We start from the raw sequence: 27,732 nt of genomic DNA on the forward strand, positions 1-27,732 counted from the left end.
AAAAATGAATAAAAGTATAATATATTACATGAGAATTTAATTTAAGTGTTAGAATTGAAAATAAGAAAATTACCCTTTTCAAATTTTTAGTCGCCTGTGACTATAATTTTCGAAAGTGTTGTGCGCAGTCGTTTATAAACAGTAATCATTCAAGATCGGTTTTTTAGTGTCAGAATCAGATCAGAATGTCTCTCTGTCTGTGTGACATATAGAAATAGTACATCACTAGTCGACAGTTTTTCATTTGTGAAAAAGGCTGATAGTGATATTTTCTGATGAGTTGTTCTCGAAAGGAACTCGCTAAATAAATAAAGATTATAAAAATACTTAGCCCGTGTTGTGTTGTTATAAGACTGTGAGTGAATTAAACAGTGGTTAGATAATGGAAGACAAATTGATGTTGGACGATGTGACTAGCACCTTGAGAGAACGGGTGTTTTTTGCTGCCAGGGATGGAATGTCTTTAACCCTTTACGCTTTATTGTATGAGAAGGACACAGATGATATTGACGATCTGCTAAACGGTGTAAGTAGTAAATTAAAAGTTTAATTCATGACAACAAAAAATCAACATAACTTTGTCATTTAGTATTTTTGACGAGAATGATGATAATCTATTTTTATCATGCAATTTGACGGCGCGTTACCTTTTGCGCGTTATATACGAACGCTAGAGTTATTAATTTATTTTTTGTGCGTCGCTGAATGTGAATTTGCGTCGCAACGCACTTTTGTCGTCATGATAACCTTGATCGTGGTGCAAGTTACATTTCCCTGAGGTTTTGAGGGGTAGGTTGTGAAAGAGATGACTATCTGTACATTCGCTAGTTGGGTTCACTTACTGCTCTAATTATCACGATAATCAATTACAACATAATCCCCTCCTAGACTATAGTTCATTATCATAATGACATTGCAAAATAGGTTTGTATTTTCGTACCTACACAGATTACAATATTGCCTAATTCATAATCAGCTGATCAAATACATAACCATATTTGTATTGGGCTTGATAAACAATGATGAACCTGAAATACTTGTTGTTTCAATACTAAATTAAACATGTATTACAGTGCATTATTACAGTTAAGTAAACAATAATAATGATTGACACCTTTGATAACATTTTGTGAGAAATTTCCAATCCATCTTTTAGTAATAATATTTTTTTAAAAGATATGTTCAGACATAGTTAAATGAAAGCTATATTTGCATTAGACCATTATAAAGTTTTAAAAAAATATTTAAAATTAAAACAAAAAAAAATTAAGAATAACACTAAAAGAAAGACACTTATTGTCACTTTAATTATCATTTGGCAGGAATATTTACATGAGCAGATGATGTCAAAATGGTGTACATAATATGAATGTTTAATCCATGTATAATACACAAATCAAATATTTGTACAGGCATATCTCTGTATTCTTAGTAAATATTAGGTAGGTATATTTCTTTCAGTTCCGTTCTCCTCCTTATTTGGTAATTTCAAAATATTTCATAACTTTTCACAATGTCTAGACAAAAGATAATGAAGAAGGTTCATATACTTCATATACTATGTGAAAAGTGTATATTCATTTTACAGTATTAAAAAAAAGTTATAATGTACTTAAGTAACTCAGAAATTTAAAAGCAAGTAAACCTTATTATACTTTATTTTAAAAAAAAAAGTTTATATTGTTACGTTTTTAAAAATATTTTTTCCCAAAAACTTTGTAAGCTTGATAAATAAACAGAAAACAAACTCTTTAGTTTTTATTGAATGCCAAGATGTGGGTTAATGACATGTCAACGAACCTGCCTGACATATTTATGAAGACGGCAAAATACTAATAATGTAAACAATGCCCTATGGGTTATTTTCACACTTTCTAAAACTTTTCTAATTTAAGTAAAATCTTCAGTTTACGTTAAATAAGGTCAAGTTGTAGGGTCAGAGCACACACATTTATAGTAACAGGGATTGATAATAATTTTATGACTGTTAAATGCTGTATAAATACATGAGTGTATTGTAAATATGGATAGCTGATTATGGATGGATGGCCAGACAAAACAATTGCCTGAGGGCAGAAGAGGGCCAAGGGAGACCTTTGCTTAGCAGTGAGAACCATGCTAAATAAAAAAGATGCTGTATAAAATGGTATCAAAATGAAATTGTAGCACCCCCTTGACGTAGTAGGATTATGATATTATATGAATATTGGTGACTATTTTTATGTTTTCATACATAAACTCAAAGTAAACTAGGTAAAGCGAAAATGTGGTAGGTAAATACATAATTTTGTGGTCATGACTGTCCAAAAGGAAAATATTTCTAATACGGGTATTATAGTTTGTTTAGTCTTGCTATAGTTCTAATACCTTAATATTTTATACCTGTTTTAAGTACAAAAGTATAATTTTCAAATGCTTACATTTTTACGAAGTATTAAAGTAGGATTTTTCAAAGCTAACGTGCCTAGTTGCTGAACAAAGTTTAAAGTCTGATGTAGATGATACATACATAATATCACGCCTTTTTCCCACAGGGGTAGGCAGACGCCAAAGTATCATACATTCCTTAAGTGTACTATGTATAATGCACCTACTATGATAAACAGTTAAATTGTTATTCAATATGCTTAACAAGTGTAAACAAAACAATCACTTTTAATAACACCAATTATATACAAGTAGAGATATCGTCTATCTATGTGAACCTAAAGAAAATAAAACCCTTGGTAGGTAGGAGGTATTTCGTGATACAGTACGTGGATACAGATTTTTATTACACACTTGCGCCCTCAACTTTGTCAGCGTGGTAGTTTCCCTTTTTTCAGAACAAATTGTAGCCTAGACTTAACAGCTATACAACAAAAAAAGTTTCATTGACATCCGTCCAGGAGGTCCTGAGATTAGCGCGAACAAACATACGTACAGACGAACAGACAATTTTTCTAGCTTTTGTGTTCTATTACTGTTGCTAAACCCACTCATTGATTATTTTGTAAATATTTGCAATGTACAGACACGCCACACTGTTTTATTCTTATGTATAGAGAACAGAAGATGCTTGTATCCCAGTTTCTTTACACGCAAACGATTTGCTCGAATGCTCACGGCTCGTGTAAAAATTAAATATGGTGTTACATTGTTATTCAATATCGATACCCTCTTCTGACCTACTCAATTAACAAATGAAGACCTTAGACGTTGCATAAACGGTTGTTTACAAACCGTATAAGCGTGATTACAATCATCACGATGATTTGCCCAAAAATATTTTGAGGTAACCTTACTTGAGAGTTCTTTACTAAGTACCGGTAAAACGGGGGCTACTTTTGAATATAGGGGTTACTTTAAAATGGAAAGAAATAGTCATGTTTAAGGTCAGCTACACTAGAGTAACTTTATTCATAGCGAAATTTAGTACCAAGAACAGGAAAACTGAACTCGTCGCGAGCTATTAACTTATTTCTCTATAGTAAAATTTTCCTGAAGTATTTTACGGTAGTAGAAAGTCTCCAACTCGCGTATTGATAGCAAAATGGACTTCAGACCGAACCTGTAATTCAAAGAGAAGACCCCCTGTTTAGCGGTGGGACAGTTATTATTATATTAATTACAAAGTTAGTCCGGCGATCCAAAATTTTTAGCAATTTTATTTTAGCCACTTTAGCCACACCGTATTTTATTAGTTACTATCTTCTGCCCGCGACTTCGTCGAAAAGATTTCCCGTTAAAAAAAACTCGTGCAAAGGTTAAAAGCTTTCAGTGTACCAAATTAAATTATAATCCGTTCAGTAGTTTTTCGTGAGAGACATCCATCCATTAGTTTCAGTATGGTTATACTAAGAAACTTTCGCATTTATAATATAAAGTAAGATAGTATAGGATGGCTTAAAACCACTTTATCAAATTAATGGCATAAATCGAATGTCAAATGTACAGGATGACTGTAAACCAAAAATCAGCCTACCAATAGGCAAAAATCGAATGTCAATTTGTTAGATAGTTTTCGAGCAAGACCAGACAAAGTAGTAATTAAAATTTGTACTGATTATAAAGAATGTATTCCATTTATTTCAGGACGTTTGCAGTGACGGTGTGAAGTGCACCCCCCTGATCGCAGCCGCTAGACATGGACGCGAGGGTGCCGTCAGAATACTGCTGGAGAAGTTCAGGCCGCCAGTCAGACTGGAAACAGAAGGCACTGTCAAATTTGACGAATATGTTATAGAAGGTAAGTGAATTAGTATCATTAAAAAAAACTTAATAGAGATGAAGATAAGATAATAACAATTTAAATAGCCAGCTGGTAGATACGTTAGATTATCAAAATAATAGTATTTTGATAGGATTCTTTTTTAGGATTCCGTACCTACAAGGTAAAAACGCAACCCTATTTCTAAGCCTCTGCTTCTATTTGTCACCAGGCTGTATCTTATGAACCGTAATACCTAGGAAGCTGAAATTATCACAATTTATGTATTTCCATTGCTGCTGTAACAACAAATATTTAAAATTTTAAAATAAAATATGGAGGTCTCCCTATACATACAATTAATAATTAATTATATAATGCTGTTACGGAACCCTCCGTGCGCGAGTCCGACTTGCACTTGGCCGGTTTTTTTTTACTTTCAGTGCATATTTAATAACAATAACTAATTAAAAATGCATTATAGGTGTCATATTACGTCAAAGTTAAAAGTTAGATGACGGAAAAACCAATAATACGTAGGGTGACATAGTAGTGTGACCTCGCCCAGCTGATAAAATACCGTGTGAAACCGATTGTATAATAAGTTTATAATTCGTTGATACAGACAACAGTTCATGTTTTCGTGTGCAACATGACCACTTACCCCGGCTGCAACACCGCCGTGACTTTTGCGTTAATACTTTGTTCATCTGTTGTGATTAATGGATGATAAAGCGATTCTTGGTACTTTACACAATTAAATAATTACCCAATGTGACGTCATCGAGATGAATATTCGATTTAATTGTAGATAAAATTTTCTAATCGGAAGTGAATCATTTGAATTTTCAAGGGCTACATTGAAAATTCTTCTGATAGTTTTTAAATCATGGAGACAGTTGCTCAGCGATACTAATAAAGAATCATTGATTCATCAGTAGCACAGATGATCTTGAATTAAAGGTCGTCTGGAAAATCGGGAGTTAAATCTAAGAAATTTATGAAACTTGAACTACACTTTTCCGAATGAACATTTAATTAGAGTTTGTGCTGGAACCACGATAAAAAAATACGGCTTTGGCGTGGCGTGGCTTTTTTACGTGGCGCAGTGGTAAAGTGGTTATCATACTGCTACCAATGCGTCGAGCAGTCGTGGGTTCGACTCCCACACGGAACAAATATTAGTGTGATCCACAAAGTTGTTTGGGATCTGGTCGTACTTTGCGTCCGTTGTTTGTATGTTTGTAAAGGTTTCCGCGACATAAGAACAATTTATTCTTAGTGCGGTAGTTGTCTGTAAAAAATAAAATGAATAAAAAGCTTAGTTATTTCTTAAAATTAAAATGCTCTCCAGATTTGAATTGTGCGTAAAAGATGAACGGGACAATTTCCGCGTTTTAAGATATTGCGCACTTTGGAATAGAATGATAAATCGTATTTGAACTGAACAAAGAATATTTCTTAATTTAACACTCTATTTGCCTCTTGTTTTGTACCAGTTCCGTGCGTAAATTTTCCTGGATACAAAGTAGCTCGTAAAGCATCTAATGCACTTTGTAAGGATGATCTGTTATATCTAATTCAGCAACTACAAACACTAATAAAACGGATTTTGATTCTGTTCTAAAACCATTTGAAAGTTGTTGTAAAAAACACACAGTAATTTTCTGATTTCTACAAACAGTAATAATTCCTTGAAATTCAAGTTGTTTGACATCGTTTCTAAAAAAGGAAAGCTTTCTTTTCCATTCGATTTCCACGGTCGTTAATCCCTATATATTTTTAATTCAATTTTCCATTTCCCTAAATAAGACGTGGAACAGCGTCAGTGCGGTGCATAACAAAGCAGCATGCACCTCGCCGCCCTCACAAGATCGTTGACTCTCGTTTTTTTCTCCCGAACAACTCACGCTGTTTATTTATAGAGATTTTGTGAAAGTTTACACACAAAGAAAACGGAAAATCGCCGCTGAACGTTTTCGTACGTTTCTGGCTTCATTCCAATGCTCTTTGTTACCCTGTATTTATGATTTACCACTGTTATAAAGGGTTTGCACGTTTGGCATCGCTCGCGCTGCCCTGCCAAACCAAAACACTGTAACTTTCAAAAACTTGTTTTGAGATAATTGCCAAAAATGTTTCTTTGTTACCTTATTCTGATTCTAAAACTGTATTATTTTATTTTTTTTATCTTGTTAAATTAGAGTTAAAATTATAAAAAAGTTGATCACAAGTACTGAACTGACTTAAAGGAATTGATTGGACTCTGTTAAGCAAAAACACTGTATGTCGACTTACAGTATTTTGGATCGGCACGACAGCGCGGTGATTGCAGTTCCTAGTGTGATACGTAAGGACAGATATGAGGGCAGGTTTGTTTATTAGTTTTAATTCATAGAATTGCGTTTATCATACTTATATTTGATGCTGTGTGTCGTTTACAACAATGTGTGAATGATTCAGGATGCTTTTTTAAACTAATGTGGTGGAATAGTCTATGCCGGTATTTCTAAAAACTTTAAGTTTGTTGTTTGTACCTTGAGTATCTACGTTTTTATATTTACGTCGATATAGCAAGGCTTTTCTTTGAAAACATATTTTATATATTCTTTGCGTGATGTTGTCTATCCTTTTCGTGGTTTATATGTCATGTTTATATGACATAATGTCGCTACGGTACTAGCTCTAAGGCCATGGCTGGCAAGGGCGCTTATTCATGGTCAAGGCCTGCCTTTTTCTTGGATATCAAAACTGTTGTGTTCTAAAGCAGATGTAATTCAGATATTTAAGTTTATGTTTATAAACTTCGGTGAAGGAAAGTTTACGTATTTTTCTGTTTTAAAATTGGTCATTAAATTAATAAGGTTTATTATTTTCTTCCGGGAAAAGAGTTCTTTTATAAAAGTTTCGCCATTAAAAGTGTCCAATACTTTGATCCGATCTTGTTATAAGTTTGTTATTGAAAATAAACTTTATAACTGGAGCAAAATGAACTGAGTATTATTTATTTGTGACTCTAAGAAATATCATGATGTATTTTTTGACATTGATTTCGTATTTTGTTTAACTCTTTTTTATTTCATCATCAGAAGTGTGTGAGTGTCTGGAAATGTCTAGTGAAAAGACGGCCAAATTAATAAAAACAAAAATTAACCCATTAATGTCCCACTGCTGCGCAAGGGTCTTCTCCCGTAATTAGGAAAGGTTTGGCCTTAGTCCACCACGCTGGCCAAGTGCTGGCTGAAGAAAAAGAAATGTCCGAATAGTCGTTTTTTTTTCTTGTCAGCTCTTCTCATTGGCTCTACCTTCTAAACTGGCGGTAAATTCACTCTCTGTATCATTGATTATCATAAGTGTTAGCATTTGACCTAAATGAATAAATGATTTGATTTTGATTTAGTCCATGTTCTTTAATTTACGATGGTTATGTTTTTAAAAATATTCAACGTTGTTATTTGTTCCAGGAGCGACAGCGTTATGGTGTGCAGCGGGGGCTGGTCACCTCGGCATTGTCAAACGCTTGGTCCGCGGTGGTGCCAACGTGAACCATGCGACCAAGACACTGAGCACGCCGCTCCGGGCCGCCTGCTTCGACGGGCGGCTTGACATCGTCAAGTACCTGGTGCGGCACGGCGCAGACATACACAAGGCGAATAAGTACAACAACACATGTCTTATGATCGCAGCTTATAAAGGGCATTTGGATGTGGTGAGTTTTTCATTTATATATTGACTGACTTGGGTTTTTCCGACATGGCTTCCCAAAGGGCAAACACGGAACCCTATTACTTCTTTCTTATCGTATGGTTAGTGGTCAACCTAGTGTCAAAGTTGTTCAAGCCGCCCAAAAGCCTTTGACGTGGCTTACTAAGCCTCTGCTGTCTGCCCGTCTGTCACTAGGCTGTATCTCATGAACCGTAACATCTAGGAAGCTGAAATTTTCACTTATTATGTTGTCGCTATAATAACAAATAGTAAAATTTAAAAAAATACATATGTCTTTTTGTCATATTCATTAATGAAACTCTTTTTTTAGTAGCTCTTTATCATTAAACTTAAACATATATGTAATTAAATAATGTATAGGTAAAATAAAGATGCCACAGTTCACTGTACTATTAAAGATAGTATTTATTTAGGAAAAGAAAATCAATTTCTGAATGGAATCCGTAATAATTTCTATATTATAATCTTAGGTGATAATAACGGGTCAGTTATTGTGTTTATCTCTATTTGTTCATCCATACTAATATTATAAATGCGAAAGTAACTCTGTCTGTCTGTCTGTCTGTCTGTCTGTCTGTCTGTCTGCTACTCAATCACGCCTAAACTACTGAACCAATTTGCATGAAATTTGGTATGGAGATATTTTGATACCCGAGAAAGGACATAGGCTACTTTTTACCCCGGGAAAATGCGCATTTCCCGGGAAAATTCAGGTGGTGAACGAAGTCGCGAATAACCAATATTATATTGACATTGAATTAACAACATTCCGTTGTCATGGCAACTGTTTTAATGGCGGATATGCGTTAGCGCGACTTTGTTATATTATGAGGTATAAATAATTTTGAGAATATTTTTCGTGAAAAAAAAGCATATTTTATATCATCACGCTACGACCAATAGAATAGGAGCAGAGTAACAGTAAGTGTTACAAAAACGTGGAAAATTCTGACCCATTCTCTCTTATGTGACGCAAGCGAAGTTGCGCGGGTCAGCTAGTCGTATATAAGTTTAGAACATGCCTATGTATCGTGTTACGCGAACTATGTAGACGGATTCTTTATCTGCATAGATATCGCATGGTCGCCGGTTCAAATCTCGTTATAGGCTAATTTAAGAACGATGGGAAATAAGTTGTTGAGATAATTCAAATTAAATGTCAAGTGTTAAACGAGATAAAAAACGTTGTTTAATAATACTTTTTATCCAAAATTCTAAACTAACTTTTTTTTTTCAAGTCAATGCATTCCCGTAAATGTTTAATTTTATTCAAAAAGAATAATTCGTGTATGATATTTTTTTAACAATTTACTAAAAAATAAAAGAATGTCGTCATCCTTATTGTTTGACTTTGGTGATAACTCCATTGACTATCCAAAAAAGGACAGAAGAAACAAGAATAAATTTATTCTTGTCGTGACCTACTTCTTTTTACACAAGCAACTCCACTAAAGATTCCCAATTCTTTGGACTATAATTCAACACCCTTTAATTCTACCCCTTTACTTCATATTATTATTATATGTTTTTTATCATTTGTCTTTGGACTCATTACCGTCTCTCACGAAATGCTTTAGCGTCCACTAGGAGGCGGCCCACTTTGGGAATATGAACTAGATTCTTGACAATTGTATCAAGTCATTTATTCATTTAGGTAAAACGCTGACACTTATGATAGTCATTGATACAGAGAGTGAATTTACCGCCAGTTCGGAAGGTATCGTTAATGCCTGATGTTGTTTGTGAAACAGGTACAGTTTCTTCTAGACAGCGGGGCGAGGGTGGACGAGCGGGCACTATGCGGCGCCACGGCGTTACACTTCGCGGCCGAGTGCGGTCACGCGGCTGTGGTGTGCGCGCTCATAGACCACCAGGCCAAAATACTCACCAATGAAAATGGTACAAGCTCTTTTATTACCAAAATTATTATTTATTATGACTTATTACTATTACTAGAGGGTCTCTTGGGTTCTTCAATGTTCATGGAACTTAGTGTAATGTCAGGAGCGATAGTAACGATAATATATGTGGTTGAGTAAGATTCGAGATGTGATTTTGTCAGAAAGCTGTTGTGCTACCCATGATGTAAAATTTCTACCCAGGGATTAAAGGTTGTTAAGAGTATCAGCAACGTTTTAAAAAAGTAAGTTAGAGCCGGTTCTATCACTTCCGACCAAATATCTGAAAGATATCTGAATGAAAATTATGCCCGTGTTTTTCTTTTATCAACCAAAAAGACAGTACGTACTTTTCTCCTAATTCTGTTTATAGATCCCAGATATAGTTTTCAAGTAAATTTGTTTATTTTACGCAGGTATGACACCGCTGCAGTGCGCGGCGGAGCGTGCCCGCGCGTCCGTGGTGGAGCTGCTGGCGTCGCGGCCCGACGTGGCGCGGGTACAGGCTATAGAGGCCTTCGAGCTGCTCGGCGCTTCCTTCGCTAACGATAAGGAATACTACTGCCTTAGGGTAAATACTCTTTTTATTTACACATCTAGATTTAAGCTATATTATACGCCCCAGGAGAACATGATATAAATATATGTAAATACCTCTAACTCAAAGGTGACTGACTGACATAGTGGTCTATCAATGCACAGCCCAAACCACTGGACGGATCGGACGTAGGCATTCGTTAAGAAAGGATTTTAATCAATTCTTCCCCTAAGGGGATAAAATAAGGTATGAAAGTTTGTATGAAAATTCTGTCCTAAGTCACAAAAGACGCGGGCGAAGTCACGAGCAAAAGCTAGTTTCATAATAAAGTGACACTTTAGTGTTAAACCTATAAAAATAATGTATATTATACCAACAGATGGCGTACCAATACCTGCACAGAGCTATGGCGATGAGATACGACACTCGGTACGGACTGCTACTCAAGAAACCCGCCGATCCTATACCTGCCTACGATAATTGGAAAGAAAGTACCACTATAGAGGTATGATTCTTTTTAGCTATATATATAAAGTTACTTCTCCTGACCGACTGATTATCATCAAAATATAGAAGTTGGAAACGTAAAATTTTGACAAAGGGTGCTTTTTATGATTTAAGTATCTCATAAGAAAGGATTTTTTAGTAATGCACTTCTAGGGGTAAAAAGTTCGAGCTAGAAGCATAAAACTTTGATTTTGGAATTTTCGTTTCACAGAAATTAACGCTAGTCTTAGGGTTTTTGGAAAATCGTCCCTTAAGGGGTTCAAATAGGGGATGGAAGTTTATATGGGAGTTCGTTCATTTTTAGAGCTAGAAGCATGAAAATTTATTATTGGGATTTTCGTTTGAAATAAATAAGCACGTGTTTCATGGTTTTTGGAAGATCTTATACTTAGGGAATAAAGTAAGGGACGAACGTCAACTTTTATTTTTCCCAACATTTACGCCGACGAAGCCGCGCGGGTCTACTAATATAATAATGAAATCCGGTGCTAGTATAATAATGAATTCCGCACAGATCAGGCCAAAATATGAATCCCTCGGGAATTGCCCCAAGTTAGGAAGTCGTGGTTGTAGTACTCCGTGCCTCGGAGGGCACGTAAGGCCGCCGGTCCTGGGCCAGAGCTCTCACTGGTGCGAGCGGCGGCTTTACGTGCGCACCTCGACTCGGAGCCCGGTGCGTGTGGTGTGATAGCTGACTATGTTCGTGCGCAGGAGGTGGAGGCGCTGCTGGGCAACGCGCACGCGCTGCACATGGAGGGGCTGGCCGTGCGCGAGCGCGTACTGGGCCGCCGCTGTCCCGACCTGCCGCACCCCATCGTGTTCCGCGGGGCCGTGTTCGCCGACGAGGCGCGCTTCGACAAGTGCCTCGCGCTCTGGCGCCACGCGCTCGCGCTGCGGCAACACAACGAGGTAACTATAGCGACACCTGCCGCACCCCATCGTGTTCCGCGGGGCCGTGTTCGCCGACGAGGCGCGCTTCGACAAGTGCCTCGCGCTCTGGCGCCACGCGCTCGCGCTGCGGCAACACAACGAGGTAACTATAGCGACACCTGCCGCACCCCATCGTGTTCCGCGGGGCCGTGTTCGCCGACGAGGCGCGCTTCGACAAGTGCCTCGCGCTCTGGCGCCACGCGCTCGCGCTGCGGCAACACAACGAGGTAACTATAGCGACACCTGCCGCACCCCATCGTGTTCCGCGGGGCCGTGTTCGCCGACGAGGCGCGCTTCGACAAGTGCCTCGCGCTCTGGCGCCACGCGCTCGCGCTGCGGCAACACAACGAGGTAACTATAGCGACACCTGCCGCACCCCATCGTGTTCCGCGGGGCCGTGTTCGCCGACGAGGCGCGCTTCGACAAGTGCCTCGCGCTCTGGCGCCACGCGCTCGCGCTGCGGCAACACAACGAGGTAACTATAGCGACACCTGCCGCACCCCATCGTGTTCCGCGGAGCCGTGTTCGCCGACGAGGCGCGCTTCGACAAGTGCCTCGCGCTCTGGCGCCACGCGCTCGCGCTGCGGCAACACAACGAGGTAACTATAGCGACACCTGCCGCACCCCATCGTGTTCCGCGGGGCCGTGTTCGCCGACGAGGCGCGCTTCGACAAGTGCCTCGCGCTCTGGCGCCACGCGCTCGCGCTGCGGCAACACAACGAGGTAACTATAGCGACACCTGCCGCACCCCATCGTGTTCCGCGGGGCCGTGTTCGCCGACGAGGCGCGCTTCGACAAGTGCCTCGCGCTCTGGCGCCACGCGCTCGCGCTGCGGCAACACAACGAGGTAACTATAGCGACACCTGCCGCACCCCATCGTGTTCCGCGGGGCCGTGTTCGCCGACGAGGCGCGCTTCGACAAGTGCCTCGCGCTCTGGCGCCACGCGCTCGCGCTGCGGCAACACAACGAGGTAACTATAGCGACACCTGCCGCACCCCATCGTGTTCCGCGGGGCCGTGTTCGCCGACGAGGCGCGCTTCGACAAGTGCCTCGCGCTCTGGCGCCACGCGCTCGCGCTGCGGCAACACAACGAGGTAACTATAGCGACACCTGCCGCACCCCATCGTGTTCCGCGGGGCCGTGTTCGCCGACGAGGCGCGCTTCGACAAGTGCCTCGCGCTCTGGCGCCACGCGCTCGCGCTGCGGCAACACAACGAGGTAACTATAGCGACACCTGCCGCACCCCATCGTGTTCCGCGGAGCCGTGTTCGCCGACGAGGCGCGCTTCGACAAGTGCCTCGCGCTCTGGCGCCACGCGCTCGCGCTGCGGCAACACAACGAGGTAACTATAGCGACACCTGCCGCACCCCATCGTGTTCCGCGGGGCCGTGTTCGCCGACGAGGCGCGCTTCGACAAGTGCCTCGCGCTCTGGCGCCACGCGCTCGCGCTGCGGCAACACAACGAGGTAACTATAGCGACACCTGCCGCACCCCATCGTGTTCCGCGGGGCCGTGTTCGCCGACGAGGCGCGCTTCGACAAGTGCCTCGCGCTCTGGCGCCACGCGCTCGCGCTGCGGCAACACAACGAGGTAACTATAGCGACACCTGCCGCACCCCATCGTGTTCCGCGGGGCCGTGTTCGCCGACGAGGCGCGCTTCGACAAGTGCCTCGCGCTCTGGCGCCACGCGCTCGCGCTGCGGCAACACAACGAGGTAACTATAGCGACACCTGCCGCACCCCATCGTGTTCCGCGGAGCCGTGTTCGCCGACGAGGCGCGCTTCGACAAGTGCCTCGCGCTCTGGCGCCACGCGCTCGCGCTGCGGCAACACAACGAGGTAACTATAGCGACACCTGCCGCACCCCATCGTGTTCCGCGGGGCCGTGTTCGCCGACGAGGCGCGCTTCGACAAGTGCCTCGCGCTCTGGCGCCACGCGCTCGCGCTGCGGCAACACAACGAGGTAACTATAGCGACACCTGCCGCACCCCATCGTGTTCCGCGGGGCCGTGTTCGCCGACGAGGCGCGCTTCGACAAGTGCCTCGCGCTCTGGCGCCACGCGCTCGCGCTGCGGCAACACAACGAGGTAACTATAGCGACACCTGCCGCACCCCATCGTGTTCCGCTTGTACAACGAGGTCAGTACCTCGACATTTAATCGACACCGAATGAGAATCGACATAACTGGGGCGAACCATAATGATAATGTTTGTCCAAAAATTCATTGATCATATTTAAATTCTCTAATTATATGTCGCTTTTTACTTCAAAGTGAACAACACCTGATTTTATTAAATTATTTCCAGGTGTCTGTAGTAAAGGACCTGCTAAGATTCGCACAAGTCTTCTCACAAATGATACACATCGGAATAGAACTGCCACTAACACAGGTAAATATTTATATACTCTATTTTAATATAAACTTTGTACGCATTATCCACTTTAAACAGTTCTTAAAGGGATTTTTTCGTAAAAGTGGGTTTTATAATTGTACGGCAATTAACGCAAACGTTCATTTTACTTTGGATTGCTTGACGTTTTAGCGCCGTCTCAAAATGATTGTAATTTATTTTTATATGACAATGTATTTTAATATATTTTATAGGTTTGTTTTGTACTGGAAGCGTGTGCGGAGGAGTTGAGACGAGGGGCCCAACGGTTGGAGAAACCACAGGCGAACCACGACCCGGAGTCCTTAGTAGTATGTATCTATTACAGATTATATCATCATCCCCTCACCTCATTACACATATATTACGCATTATAGACAGAAAGCCTATTAGTATACGTAATATTCGTTATAACGAGAGCAGTCAGATATACCGAGGGTAGACAGAAAGCCTATTATTATACATATGCGTTATTACGAGAGTAGCCAGAAAGCCGGGAAATCTCGAGATTTTCCTAGATTTTTTCCATGGACTTTTTGTGTGCTTTGTCCCGTATGTCGTTATACGGAAGGTAGTTAAAACACCTGGAAATCCCGGGATATTCTTTGCATTTTCCCGGGATCGTGTGCTTTGTCCCGTGATTAGATCAAATAGATTTAGTTACACAAAGTTTTAATTCATAATTGAGTATCAATATTTTAACGCAATTTATAAGATTATGCATATTATTTCTGTAGGACAATGTTTTTATTTTTGTAGGAAACGTTTAGTCACAGATTCACAGCTTATGTATAAGTGTCAGATAACTTATCTACTAGATAGTTACAGCAAATGTATTAAAATAAGTGCTGAAAACCATTTGATAAGCAATCTGACACTTATCCAGAAGTAGGGTTTAGTAACAATAGCAGTTATACATCACGTTCTAGTTTCCCCCAACGTTTTTCTCTCACCGTGTCTTGCAAATAATTTAGTGTAATTTAATCAATATAAATTCAATTGTGTACTTGTGGTAAATTTTGCAATAGCCGAGGATAAAGAAATATTATCTGCGACACTTGGTAAGTACTTAGTATTAACACGTTTTTGATATTCAATTGGGTATATGCATAACATAACGATTTTAAACTCTCGCGACTTGTACACATAATATTATAATGGTCTTAAACGCGATTGAAAATTAAAGGATAGGAAACCTTATTTGTTTACCCGATTTTTAGTATTCAAAATCAAAATTGCGATCCAAAAGATTATCAACTGTATCAAAAAACCTTTTTTCTATTTAAGACTTGCGTCCACCACGCTGAAAAATTGTGGGTTGGGGACTTTGCATGTCTCAAGAAATGTAATAAACATATTTTTAAGTTTTTGTTATGAATCTATCTAACTGACTAGAATTTTTAACCAATGCATATACCCTATTGTTTAATATTATATTATATTCTAATAAACAAATATAAATTATGAATACAAAAATAATATTGATGAAAACATGACTGAAATGTCAAAAGAATATAACCGGTGTACTGTGGTTGTAAGGCAGACTGAATTGAACTTTATGCTTGTATCATAAGGTTTATTTTCAAAGAGTGAGCTTTCTGTACTTATACTATATCTATTCTCTGTAGTTAGTACATATCGTCGTTGCGCGTGCAAAAGTTGTTTCGTGTTATAATTTATTTCTGTAAAACTGTTACGTGATTTATTAAAAAGGGTTTAAATTTAATATTTTAGTGGCAGTTTTTGCTATTCTCTATAGTCGGTAGTTTAGCATTTAAAATGTGCTGCGCAAATAGTTTCTGCGCCCACAGCTAGAGGCGCTGATCAGATTATCATACAATATTTTTCTATAGCTAGCCGGTTGTCGATAGTCGATAGTACTAGAGAATTGAGAATCGCGTAAAGAATGTATAAATGGCATAGAATTTTGCACGCGCGGCTTCGATATAATATTTCATGTAAATCATTTCACTTTTCATTTCGACAATCGTTTCAGTCGCGAGGTTAGTTCGTAACGAGTATTGACGCGTAGTGTTTGGTGCGTACCTTCATATTTCAGGAGGAGTACGAGAGTAACGTGCGAACGGCCCTCTATCTAGTTGCTGTAGCCGCTAGGCTGCTTGAAAATGATGGAAATAGCGAGGTAATTCACATTTTTATTATGTTAAAATAGTATTAGTTAATGATATGAATTCAAAGTTTCACGAACAACGTCTGGGATTCTGAATTCCTTAAAATTTCTTTAGTAATTATGTAAAAGGTAAAATTAATTTAATAAATAAGGTAACAAATTTATGTACGCGATGCGTAGTTATTCGCCTTAAAAATAAAGAAACGAAATTCAACTTTTGCATGAATCAAACATTAGTAGAAAAATGAAAGCATCTTTCTTTCATGTTTTGTCCTCATACCAAGTTAAATGAGGTCGCACAGCATTTTATTTTCCAAAAACGTGCTGTCAGGGGATTTGGCCGTAGAGCACGGAAGACTAAGTTCAAAAGCCACTATGAAGTCATCTATCTATGGAATGACCGCGCCGACGGTTGCTTAGCCTACAGATCGGTTTCCAATAGGTTAAAGTGAGGAAATACAAATGTTTTTTTTTTGTTTCTAGGAGAGTCAGAGTTCTGTGCGGCGCGCTATCTTCAGCCTGCGCAAGGTGCGACTGCGCAGCGGTCAGACGCTGCTGCACCTCGCCGCCGACCGACGGACGCCGGTTGACGACTTCCACACCAGCGACGTGTGCCAGTCAGTATACCATACTTAGCTTTATTAGTTATTTGTTGGTACTTAACTCCGTTAGATTATAGAGAGATACTAAGTATGTTTGAAGGATTTATTTCATAAATGACCCTATCGATTGAGTTGTACTTTTTTCGTGTGTGCCAGATATTTTTTTTATTTTTGCCAGTTAATTTTCTTGTTTATAACTTCAGTTTCAAATATAAAGCATGTTTCCTTTTAAGGTATCCATACTAATATTATAAATGCGAAAGTAACTCTGTCTGTCTGTCTGCTACTCAATCACGCCTAAACTACTAAACCAATTTGCATGAATTTTGGTATGGAGATATTTTGATACCCGAGAAAGGACATAGGCTACTTTTTCCCCCGGGAAAGTGACAAATTTCCCGGGAAAATTCAGGTGGCGAATTAAGTCGCGAATAATCAATATTATAATGACATTAAATTAACAAAATTCCGTTGTCGTGGCAACTGTTTTAATGGCGGATATGCCTTAGCGCGACTTCGTTATATTAGGAGATATAAATAATTTTGTTATATTTTTCGTGAAAAAAAGGCATATTTTATATCATCACGCTACGACCAATAGGAGCAGAGTAACAGTAAAAAGTGTTATAAAAACGTGGAAAATTCTGACCCATTCTCTCTTATGTGACGCAAGCGAAGTTGCGCGGTTCAGCTAGTATTCAATATTTAGGGAAGTTTCCCTCTGTGGCTCATATTTTTCTCCAGCCTGTTGTAAAACGTAAAATAGACCGCATTTTTTGTATAAGAGCCCCCCCTTAAATATTAATTTTATTTGAGCGGCCTTAACCACTTTAACCATTACACGACCAAATAATAATGCATTATATCCTGTGTGGCACAGGTTCCCGTGCATGCGGACGACTCGGCTGTTGCTGGACTGCGGCGTGGACGTGGACGCCAGCGACGAGCAGCGCCGCACCGCGCTGCACGTAGCACTCATCTCATACCAACTACTACCCGGTTAGTAACACTATAACACGTACACGCACACGCACACGTACACACGAACACAAATTCTTAGAGACCCACTTTAAGATATTCATCAGATGCTATTTGTTTGACAGGTGTTTTTATAACCTTATTTTTCTTGTCCTTATCCCATGTTACGTGGGGTCGGCAAAACAAGTTTTTTCTCAAAAATAAAAACTTAGATTTGCTCCGGTAGACAGGCTTAGACACTGCGGGACAAGGGCGTGTTAATTTTAAAGCGAATAATGCTTTTCTTGTGTCCTATTATACTATGGTTTGCTTGCAGACTCCCGCGAGCAGTGGAGCGAGGCGCTGCGCGGCGTGGTGTGCGAGCTGCTGGCGCGCGGGGCGCACGTGGACGCCGTGGACTGCGCCGGCATCACGCCGCTCGTCGCCTCCACCGGCGGTGCGTGCACACACACTATGCTTACACTACATTTTGAAATGACCCTTAAGCCGAGTAACATGGCAGTACGAAAGTTAAATCTCTTTTAAAACTTCCCCCATCTCTAGTGGAAACCTAGTGCAGCAGTTAAGACCGCCATTAACAGAGGAATCGTAGAAAACTAATTTTATTTGCCCGATCCACAAATTATCGTTTATGATACGATTATGGATATATCCTTTATTTATATACTTTCGATACACAGTCTATTCTTAGTTCAAAAGCTACCCATCTAAAATATGTATGTTAAAGTATGTAATATGACGGTGCAGGTCCAGCAGAATGCGTAGTGCGGTCAGCGCTGCGGCCGCGACTGTCGTGTTTAGCGGCGGGCGCGCTGGCACTAGCGGGCGCGCGCTATCGGCCCTCCAGCGTGCCGCGGGATCTACACGCCTTCCTCGCCATGCACGGCGTCCGCGCGCTACACTAGCACCGCTACGACGCTACCATGCTACGAGCATAACTACGTGCGCTACGTGTACGCTACGAGCCGCTACGTACACCGCTACGTATACCTACTAAAAGTATACTTGAATATATGCGTGGAAGATAAGCGTAAGTGTTTTTACATAAACTGAATATAAATGAGAATTTTAGGATATTTATTTAGGTTTTGCCCGACTTTTGGGTCAGATTTTGAGACCCAAAATGCATAATTACAATTTAAAGACAACTTAGTAATGTTTGGCGTTTTTATTTGAAATGAGATAAATATAACGCTAGTTTTCTAATATCTAGAAGATCTGAAACGAACATTAGGTAAGGAGAGAACTTACTACTTTACTTCATAGATTCACCACAACTATGTAAATTCACTTATGCTTTTCTTTCACGAGGTAAATAATATGTATAGAAAATTTGCAATAGTTAACTTGACATTTCGACTAACAGTTCGATAACATCGTATCGAGTGATTGACGTTTAGACGATACTTCAAAGAAAGTAATTATTTTATTTTGTATTGACAAAAACTCCAACAGTTGACTTAATATTCTTCATTGATCGAAATGTCAAGAAAATATTGCCAATTTTCGATAAAAATGTTCGAAAAACCTTTACCAAGTGGTACAATAATAGTTATGACTTTAAACACATATATAATATATATATATAAACATAGTTTTCAGTGGTATATCTAAATGCAATACTTAGGGCCAGTTTCACGACTTTCGGGTAAGTACCGGTTAACCTATTCGAGAGATTAAGTTAATCGATATTTATTCGGTAGTGGTAAAACTGGGCCTTGTAGTATTAGAACCCATCGAATACAAAATTGACGTTTTCTTGATTGTAATTTGGCCGATACTGTAGTATATTTAAAGTTTTCTGATAATTTTATGCTAGCTTTTTTGACATAGCTATTTTGACATGAAATTGGTCTTAGGATCAATTTTTGGGTCAGTTTTGCATCTTTAAAATAATTATCACTTGCTCAAATTGTGAAGGAAAACATCGCAATGCAACCTTGCATGCCTGAGAGTTCTTTTGAACAGTTCTTGAAGGTATGCAAAGTCCCGAACCCTTACTTGGCCGGCGTGGTAGACACAAGACCCCTCCCTCATTTCGGGAGGAGACCCTTGCCCATTACTGGGACGGGACATTAATGGGCTAAATTATTTTAGCTTTAATTATTTTCAAAAATATTTTTTTATCGCTTTTGTATTATTAATGAGTATTTTGAACTATATTTTGTCAACTACAGTTCGGCCAAATTACACAGTTAATACCATCAGGTATAATTCTATAACAATATGACATTTTAAAATTAATAAGCTTATAGTTACCCGTACATATAACCACAAACCTATTTTAATATTACCGCTATAGTTACTAGATGTACAGTCATGAGCAGCAATATGTCGCATCTTTACAAGAACAACGTGATATTTATTAAACAACAACTTTACAAGAGAGCAATTTTGAAAATTTAAGCGTTGATCAATTCAAAAATATTGACAATTTAATTTTACTGTAATTAATGTGCTTTCTGAAAATAAGCAAAAAATACACCTTAATTCAACTTATTAGTGATGGATATCGAATAATAAAAATAACTTTTTTGAGATGTCACGTTGTTCTTGTAAAGAGGCGATGTGTACAGCAACATGTATGAACTACTAGCTGACCCGCGCAACTTCGCTTGCGTCACCTAAGAGAATGGGTCAAAATTTTCCCCGTTTTTGTAACATTTTTCGTTGCTTCTCCGCTCCTAATGACCGTAGCGTGATGTTATATAGTCTATAGCCTTCCTCAATAAATGGGCTATCTAACACTGAAAGAATTTTTCAAATCGGACCAGTAGTTCCTGAGATTAGCGCGTTCAAACAAACAAACAAACAAATAAACTCTTCAGCTTTATAATATTATATTAAGTATAGATTACTTTTCACTTTCAGACGATTTTTTTTGGAATTAACGTTTTTATCGCCGCTATTACACATAGTAATGAAATGCTTAACGGGTCTTATACGCGTGGAATATTTCTTAAGTTATATATACTTTATTTCCGGTACACCGTTTCGATCGAATTGCATCGACCGTGAGTGACCATTGAATAAGGTATCGTGATTTTTAAATAATTCACTTTGCACAGGACCTGTTGTACATCTTAGTACCCATTATTTTGGATCAAATCACTAATATACAAAAGTAGTCTGTGTCAATTGATTCTTTCAGTTATTTTGTGGTATTCCTTAGTAAAAGTGTATAATAATGTGTAAACATGTATTTGCTTGTGACTGTACTACGCCGACTTATAAACATAGTAGTCATGTATTTTTGATCATCTTTTCTCTACAAAAATATTACCATAGACTAACTCTCTTATACATAAACGTTTAAAATTGAATCGTTCTGTCCTTTTCTAACTTAGGCATAACACTCTAAGAGGAGAAGAGACAGAGTATATTTGATTAAATGTTTAAATACATATATCACTTTAAACCGATAATGCTTCGAAAAAAATAGCTTCACTTAAAAAAATATACGCAAAAAATAAATTGTAGAAAAATAAATAAAGATAAGAACACAGGGCTCCAATGTGTTCAGACATTTTGTCCAAAGCGTGGCTCAAATTTAGTATAGTTGTGTTGGTAAATCGACTAATTAATCGGTAAATCGACTAAATGTTAATCGATTGTAATCGTAGGGACGATGTAATGTGATAATAAGATAGATTTAGCTTTAAGATTAGAAAGGACGTCGCTAGTTTTGCCGCGTCGAGGCAATTTAATGGCTATGCTACTTTTGATATTTAAGGGCTTAAACGAAATATAAAAATATGATAGTCTTCCTTTATATTAGAAAAAATATAAATATTTTGCAGTATCTATAAAGAAGCATCGCTCAGAAACCCAAAAAATCGCAATATTTCTTTCGTAGTATGTCCTATGTTTGAGGCATTCGAAATCAAGATACGTTAGAATCTCACTTATTAAAGTACGAAGGAGTTAAATATCTAACACCTTTGAAAATAGCTTAAGTGAATCTGAGAAAAAACTAAAAATGAAACTTGTAAAACTTGAAATCACTTCATCGGTTCGGGAGTTATGATGCTACAGACAGACAAACACAGACAGACAAGTCCAACTATCACCCTCTTTTTGCGACAGGGGTTAAAAAATGCATTTTGTTATCGTTTAAGTCCTTAAATGTACAAAAGTATTATACTTTGTCTTTAAATAGAGAGAGATATATAGTTATTGCGTTCTAACATTGTATATACATAGTTGTTAATATATAAACGCACATTTAATGTACTGATGATATAATATTCTCTTTATTTTTTATTTTACTTTCTTAGTCCTTAACTCACTTACCCCCGGTTTCTGAGGTACGATTAGCGGCAGTTTATCTATTCAATAGCGTTAATACTCATACAAAAAAAAAAACGCAATTGAATAGATAAACTGCCGTTAAATGTACTCAGAAACCGGGGGTTAAAGGTGGGTTTTGCAAGCGAGACAGAGATATGAGACCTTGACACGATACCGATATTTGAGAATGCTTCTCCTGTTTCGTTTCAGTCGTGGCGCGAACCGCTTATAAGTGGAGTCTGTAAAACATGTTTAGCAGATTTTTTACAACCGGCCTGGCGTTAATCCTTCTCGGGAATTAACAATTTTATTTTGAATGACGTAATACGTACACGGGTTTGTACGTGGTTTGATCGCATCGTGCACGTTCGTATACCTTTGTGTATGATCGGCAATGATCGTGCGTCGTGTCACTGGTCGTACACAGTAGTTTTATAACATTGAAACAAAATACTTTACGAAAAGTTGCGAAATTATATCAAAATTTTACTTCTTCTCTAAAATACTATTTAGTAGAGCTGTTCTCTTTTATTTAGACGTTCGTATGAATAATTTAATTTACTTGAATATATGTGAGTAGGCTCGCCAAATTATTTGTTTTTAACCGGGATTTGATTGCTCTACTTCGAGACATAATAATGTTTTTTTACTTAAAGTCTGTACAGAAAACAACGACAGCTTCTAATAATATGAAGTTCCTCTTATTTGATGGCGTTACAAACTATGATTATAATATACTTTGAAATTATAACAATAATTACCAATTTTAATTTGTGGTCGCATGAGACGAACACATAGATTGAAATTATTTTAAGGGCCTGTTTCTCATGTATAAGCGTCAAATAACCTATCTGCAAGATAAAATAACAGGAAATGTATGAAAACAACTGTCGAAATTCCATCTGTTAAGTTATTTGATACTTATCAGAGAGTAGTGAAACTAAAATTTTGAATTAACGGGTACGCGGCAATATTAAACCTAACAAAATTCTTTTGTATTGCATAAGTATAATTTTATATGACGCGGATTAATTCGAATCATCACAAAACTGACGTCAGGTTGCAAGCAAGCTACGTTATTCTTGTGTAATATTTGATTATAGATTTACAATACGCAAAACTTATGGTAGTGTGTCCACTCCTTTATATAAGGGTACAGTAACAATATTTGTATCCGCTTTGATTGTAACCGATCATAGCTCACATTATCCAAATTGAAAATTTACAACGATTATTGGGTAGTTGATTATTTAAAAAAGTATAAAAAAACATAAATAATAACATTTCGTTTATAAACTGTAGCATTTTTTACTATCCGTATCGAGTAGCGAGCGCCATAAAATTAGACATTTGAAATTATTTGAGTAAAATAGTTCTTGCAGAATACGCTAGGGGCGCTCATCAGTTATTGATAAAAAATATTTATAGCTACTCGATTGCCGACAGTCAATAGTATTGTAAAATACTGCTTGCTAAATAAAAAGCTGCTTACTTCAAGCTATATAAAAATGTGCTGACTTAAAGCTACATAAATAATCAAACTACCCACAAATGGCCTACATTCGACGAGACCCTAGTTCCTGTATATTAAGTAACGTGGTCACACGTGATAAAATAATTTCTAGTCAAAACTTTATGTTTATTCATATAATAATGTAACTTCTGTAATCCAGTCTATCTCAAAATCTATCTATGCAATCCATTTCTATCTAATGATTTGTTTTTTGTGTCAAATGACAACTGCCGCACTAAAGGCCTGTTCAGATCTAAGACGGCAGCGGCTACAGTCTGCGCGGTACTTGGTATGTACCTCTACCCACAGCGGCAGCGAATATCGGCCAGGTTTGAATAGGCCTTTAGAATTGCCTTTGTGTCGGGGGGACTTTTACAAACATACAAACAACGAACACAAAGTACACCCGAACCTTTACCAGCTTGCCTGACAGCTATTGAGAACTAAGATTGACGGGAAGCATCTAAAACACCAATTTCATATCAATATGGCACTCGCTACTATGCAAAGACTACTGAGACAGACTGGAAGGCTCGTATTTATAAACCACGCTCAAATCTGAGTTCATCTTAAAACTGATATCATATTTGAGTGCTATTTTTAATACGGTCTTTACTATTTTTTTCCCAAAAACTGATGTAAATATTTCTACAATGATTTTCTTACTTTTATTAGCGATCTCGAGCCATATATTGATCGCAACGAAGTTACATTATTAATGCTTTCTACCCGACTGCGCGACGCAAAGTAGGGTAATGTGTTTACTAATTTGATTTAACATGTATTGAAACTAACCGTTTTAAACATATATTGGACATATCTTAGAATATTAGAATATATTATCTTGAATTGTGACCATATTGTAACATAACTTTACCACTGAAATTATTTTTTAATTGGTCATAGTGTTGACTTAAGTTTAGTTTTATCACGGCCTATATTATCGACTAATATTTTTTTATGATGTAAATGTATGTAAAAAGCGAAGATTATATTAGATATATTACTTATGTAGCTATTATATGATTTACGACTATTTGTGACAGCAACAACCTGTTATATCCACTCGACTATCAAATTTTGAACGTGCAACGACTAACGACTATTCTAAATTATAATATTACAACAACAATATGCAACGGGTCTTAAACGCGGTTGAAAATTAAAGGTTAGCATACCTTATTTGTTTACCCGACGTTTCGACCCAATTACATCAACCGTGGTCACGGGCTGACTGATGCGGCTGCTAAGCGTCGTCTCCTTGTGGCGCGAGTTTCTACGCCTACCCTCACTTGGTATTTTCTGTTTACTATACTAGTTTAAAATAGTATAGTACTCGTTTTTAACTAACCTGTCTGAATATTATACAAGTCGTTGAGACGAAGGCGAAAAAAAAGATAACTTTTTCTGAAGTTCCTCCTTCGTATTTCGGAGCGTATGAATAAGTGTCAGATATGCTATCTGCTAGATAAAGAATTTATGTACATTTCATCGGTTAAGCTATCTGATTTTTATTCGTAGGTGGTTTGTAATTATCAATATTATATTATATTTTTATTGAGTGTCTTCTCAAAATTGAGAGTGGTTTATGAGTACGGGTTGAAAATATTAATTTTGTAATTTTATTTTTGTATAAAAGCAGCTATTTTTGTAAGTGTTGCCATTATATCGTACTTACGTGACGTACCTGTTACAGAGAGCAATAGTAAATGGATATTATTATTGTTTTTATTTTTTATGGAAAAATTATATGGAACGCAAAAAAATCATTTCATCACAAACCTTTTTTCATTTAGTGGGTCTAAGAGGCAGAGGGACAGTTTTTGTAATATTTAGAAAAAGTAAAAAAAATATTAGCTTTTTCAGTTGACAATATTTTACATGGTATTCCCAAAGCTTAAAAATACTCATCTGGGGGCACGGCAGTGCCCCCGCAAGTCGAGCAGAAAAAAGCGGCACGGCCGTACCATTCTTTTCTCGAAGCAATTCAGGCTATTTTCGACCCCCCGATAATTTCGTTGTGGATAATATTGTTTTACTACGCCGATGTTGCACAGTCTAAAATTATATTATTATTTTTTGCGCTCCATTCTTGCCTGAAACTATTATACTAATGTAATATTATGTACAGCTTGTTGTAAGTAATTATTTTGTTTTATTTTCCCAAAAAAATATTGAATTTCACGACGTGCCAAATGATATTGAAAAATAAAATGTAAATTGATATTTGTATTATACAAGCAAAGAAATGATTTTTGTATAATTATTTTTCTTATTTCTATAAAAGATAATAAATAATTATTTATATAAAATGGTCACTTTAAACATATCTCGTATTTTGTGTTCATAATATGTACTTTATTTCTAAATGAGTCAAGTCTGTAAAATTTAAACAATTATATCAAAATTAACTTTGCCAAAAGAAAAACTTATTTATTATGGTATGCAATAATACATCCTTTTAAAAAGCGTTTATTTCTATTAATTACGTGTCAAATAAATATAGGAACAATATTATAGGAAATACAAATAAAATGCTATATTAAATGAAACAGAAAGTTAGATGTTTTTTAGTCTGGCAAAGTTAATACGATTTATGCTATTATGCTATAGATAACAAAATTAATGTTTCGCATTTAAAGTACCTAGTACTAACATAGATCTTATTGTATTGATACTTTTGGTGCTATATTCAAGAAACTATTTCAATGATATTTGAAATTCAACTTTATAAATAAAAAAATACGACGAATGTTGACTATAAAAACCATGAATCTACCGTCTCATCTACGAATAAACGAGTTTTCATGAGTTTTTCTCTAAAGCAGTGATTCTTGAGGACGTTTTAAATGATTAACCCTTTACTGTCCCACTGCTGGGCAAAGGTCTCTTCCCGAATTGGGGTAATACAATGATCGAACAATTTGCTCTGACCCGTCTTTGAGTTTCGGCGTTAAAGCTTTTACAATTTGCAGTCGTATAACTTAGTGAATAAAGTTGTATTTCAATTATCGTTGAGTTTCAAATTTTGTTGCAACGTTAACCCATATTATTATATTTTTGAATGATATTATACAATGTGTTTCAATTAACCAAGTAGGTAAATTTTTATATATTTTCTGAGCTTCGATATTTCTACTCAACAAATTGTAGGCCAATATTTATTTTGTTAGAAAACATTGTTCGTTTTTGTTTTGTTTACGGCTAAATTGTTTAATGTAGTTTTTCATAACATTTTGATTAATGTTTGAATCAAAATTTAGAAAAAATCTTAACTTTTTTTGTGTTCAAAGAATGTTTAAATACGTATGAGAAAAAATATAGATGACTTGATACCTTTCTCTTTTTTTAAAGTCGATTAAAGAATATTTTATCAAAATTTGAATCAGCAAATTGCCCTTGAAATTGCCGTAAAAATGAACATGTTTCATGACACTATATTTTGTATGTATTTGCAAGAAGCGTGGAAGCTAGTCACAAATGAAGTGATCACCGGGTAGGTCAGCAACCCTATGTATATTGATGTAAATAAGATTATTTATCTGAGTTTAATATAGTGATATTTTTTGTCAAGACAATTCGACAAATAAAAATGTTATATTGATTGTTTTGTGGTTTTATTTTATACGAGAACTTGTTTCTCATCTTCCAAAAGTACCATCATCATCTGAGCCATGGGACGTCCACTGCTGAACATAGGCCTCTCCCAAAGATTTCTAGTATGACCGATCTGATGCGACCTGTGTCCATCCAAAAGTACTGGACCTACACGAAATAAATAATAATAAATCTATTATCCGACACAGAATACAGATATACTTGGTACAACATCAAAAATAAGTATACACTGTCATACTTTTAATAGTGATTTTTTGTATAAAAATATCTATTAAATTATTGCTGTTTGTTAACTGCAATAATTTGCTGTTTGCTGCACAGTGGTTGTTAAATCACTTAGAAGTTTCTTCATTGATAAAATTGCTTTTGAAAATGTGACATGGTATAGAGGTATAGATTTATTACTATCGATACCGGATAT

The 27,732-nt window shown here is 37.6% G+C and overlaps 1 protein-coding gene across 1 annotated transcript; it reads left to right on the forward strand.

Moving 5' to 3' along the window:
- The first annotated feature begins 237 nt into the window (after positions 1–237).
- Fem-1 (protein fem-1 homolog B) lies at positions 238–27,300 on the forward strand. Its single transcript, XM_076124835.1, has 14 exons — positions 238–526; positions 4,075–4,228; positions 7,654–7,898; positions 9,667–9,814; positions 10,230–10,384; positions 10,731–10,856; positions 11,570–11,767; positions 14,096–14,179; positions 14,395–14,490; positions 16,239–16,322; positions 16,794–16,927; positions 17,793–17,911; positions 18,207–18,326; positions 18,638–27,300. The coding sequence occupies exons 1-14, from the start codon at positions 383–385 to the stop codon at positions 18,793–18,795; spliced, it is 1,965 nt and encodes a 654-aa protein (XP_075980950.1). The 5' UTR covers positions 238–382; the 3' UTR covers positions 18,796–27,300.
- Positions 27,301–27,732: the final 432 nt, after the last annotated feature.

This window comes from Anticarsia gemmatalis, chromosome 17 (genome assembly GCF_050436995.1).
Source record: "Anticarsia gemmatalis isolate Benzon Research Colony breed Stoneville strain chromosome 17, ilAntGemm2 primary, whole genome shotgun sequence".
In the NCBI taxonomy this organism is placed as follows: domain Eukaryota; kingdom Metazoa; phylum Arthropoda; class Insecta; order Lepidoptera; family Erebidae; genus Anticarsia; species Anticarsia gemmatalis.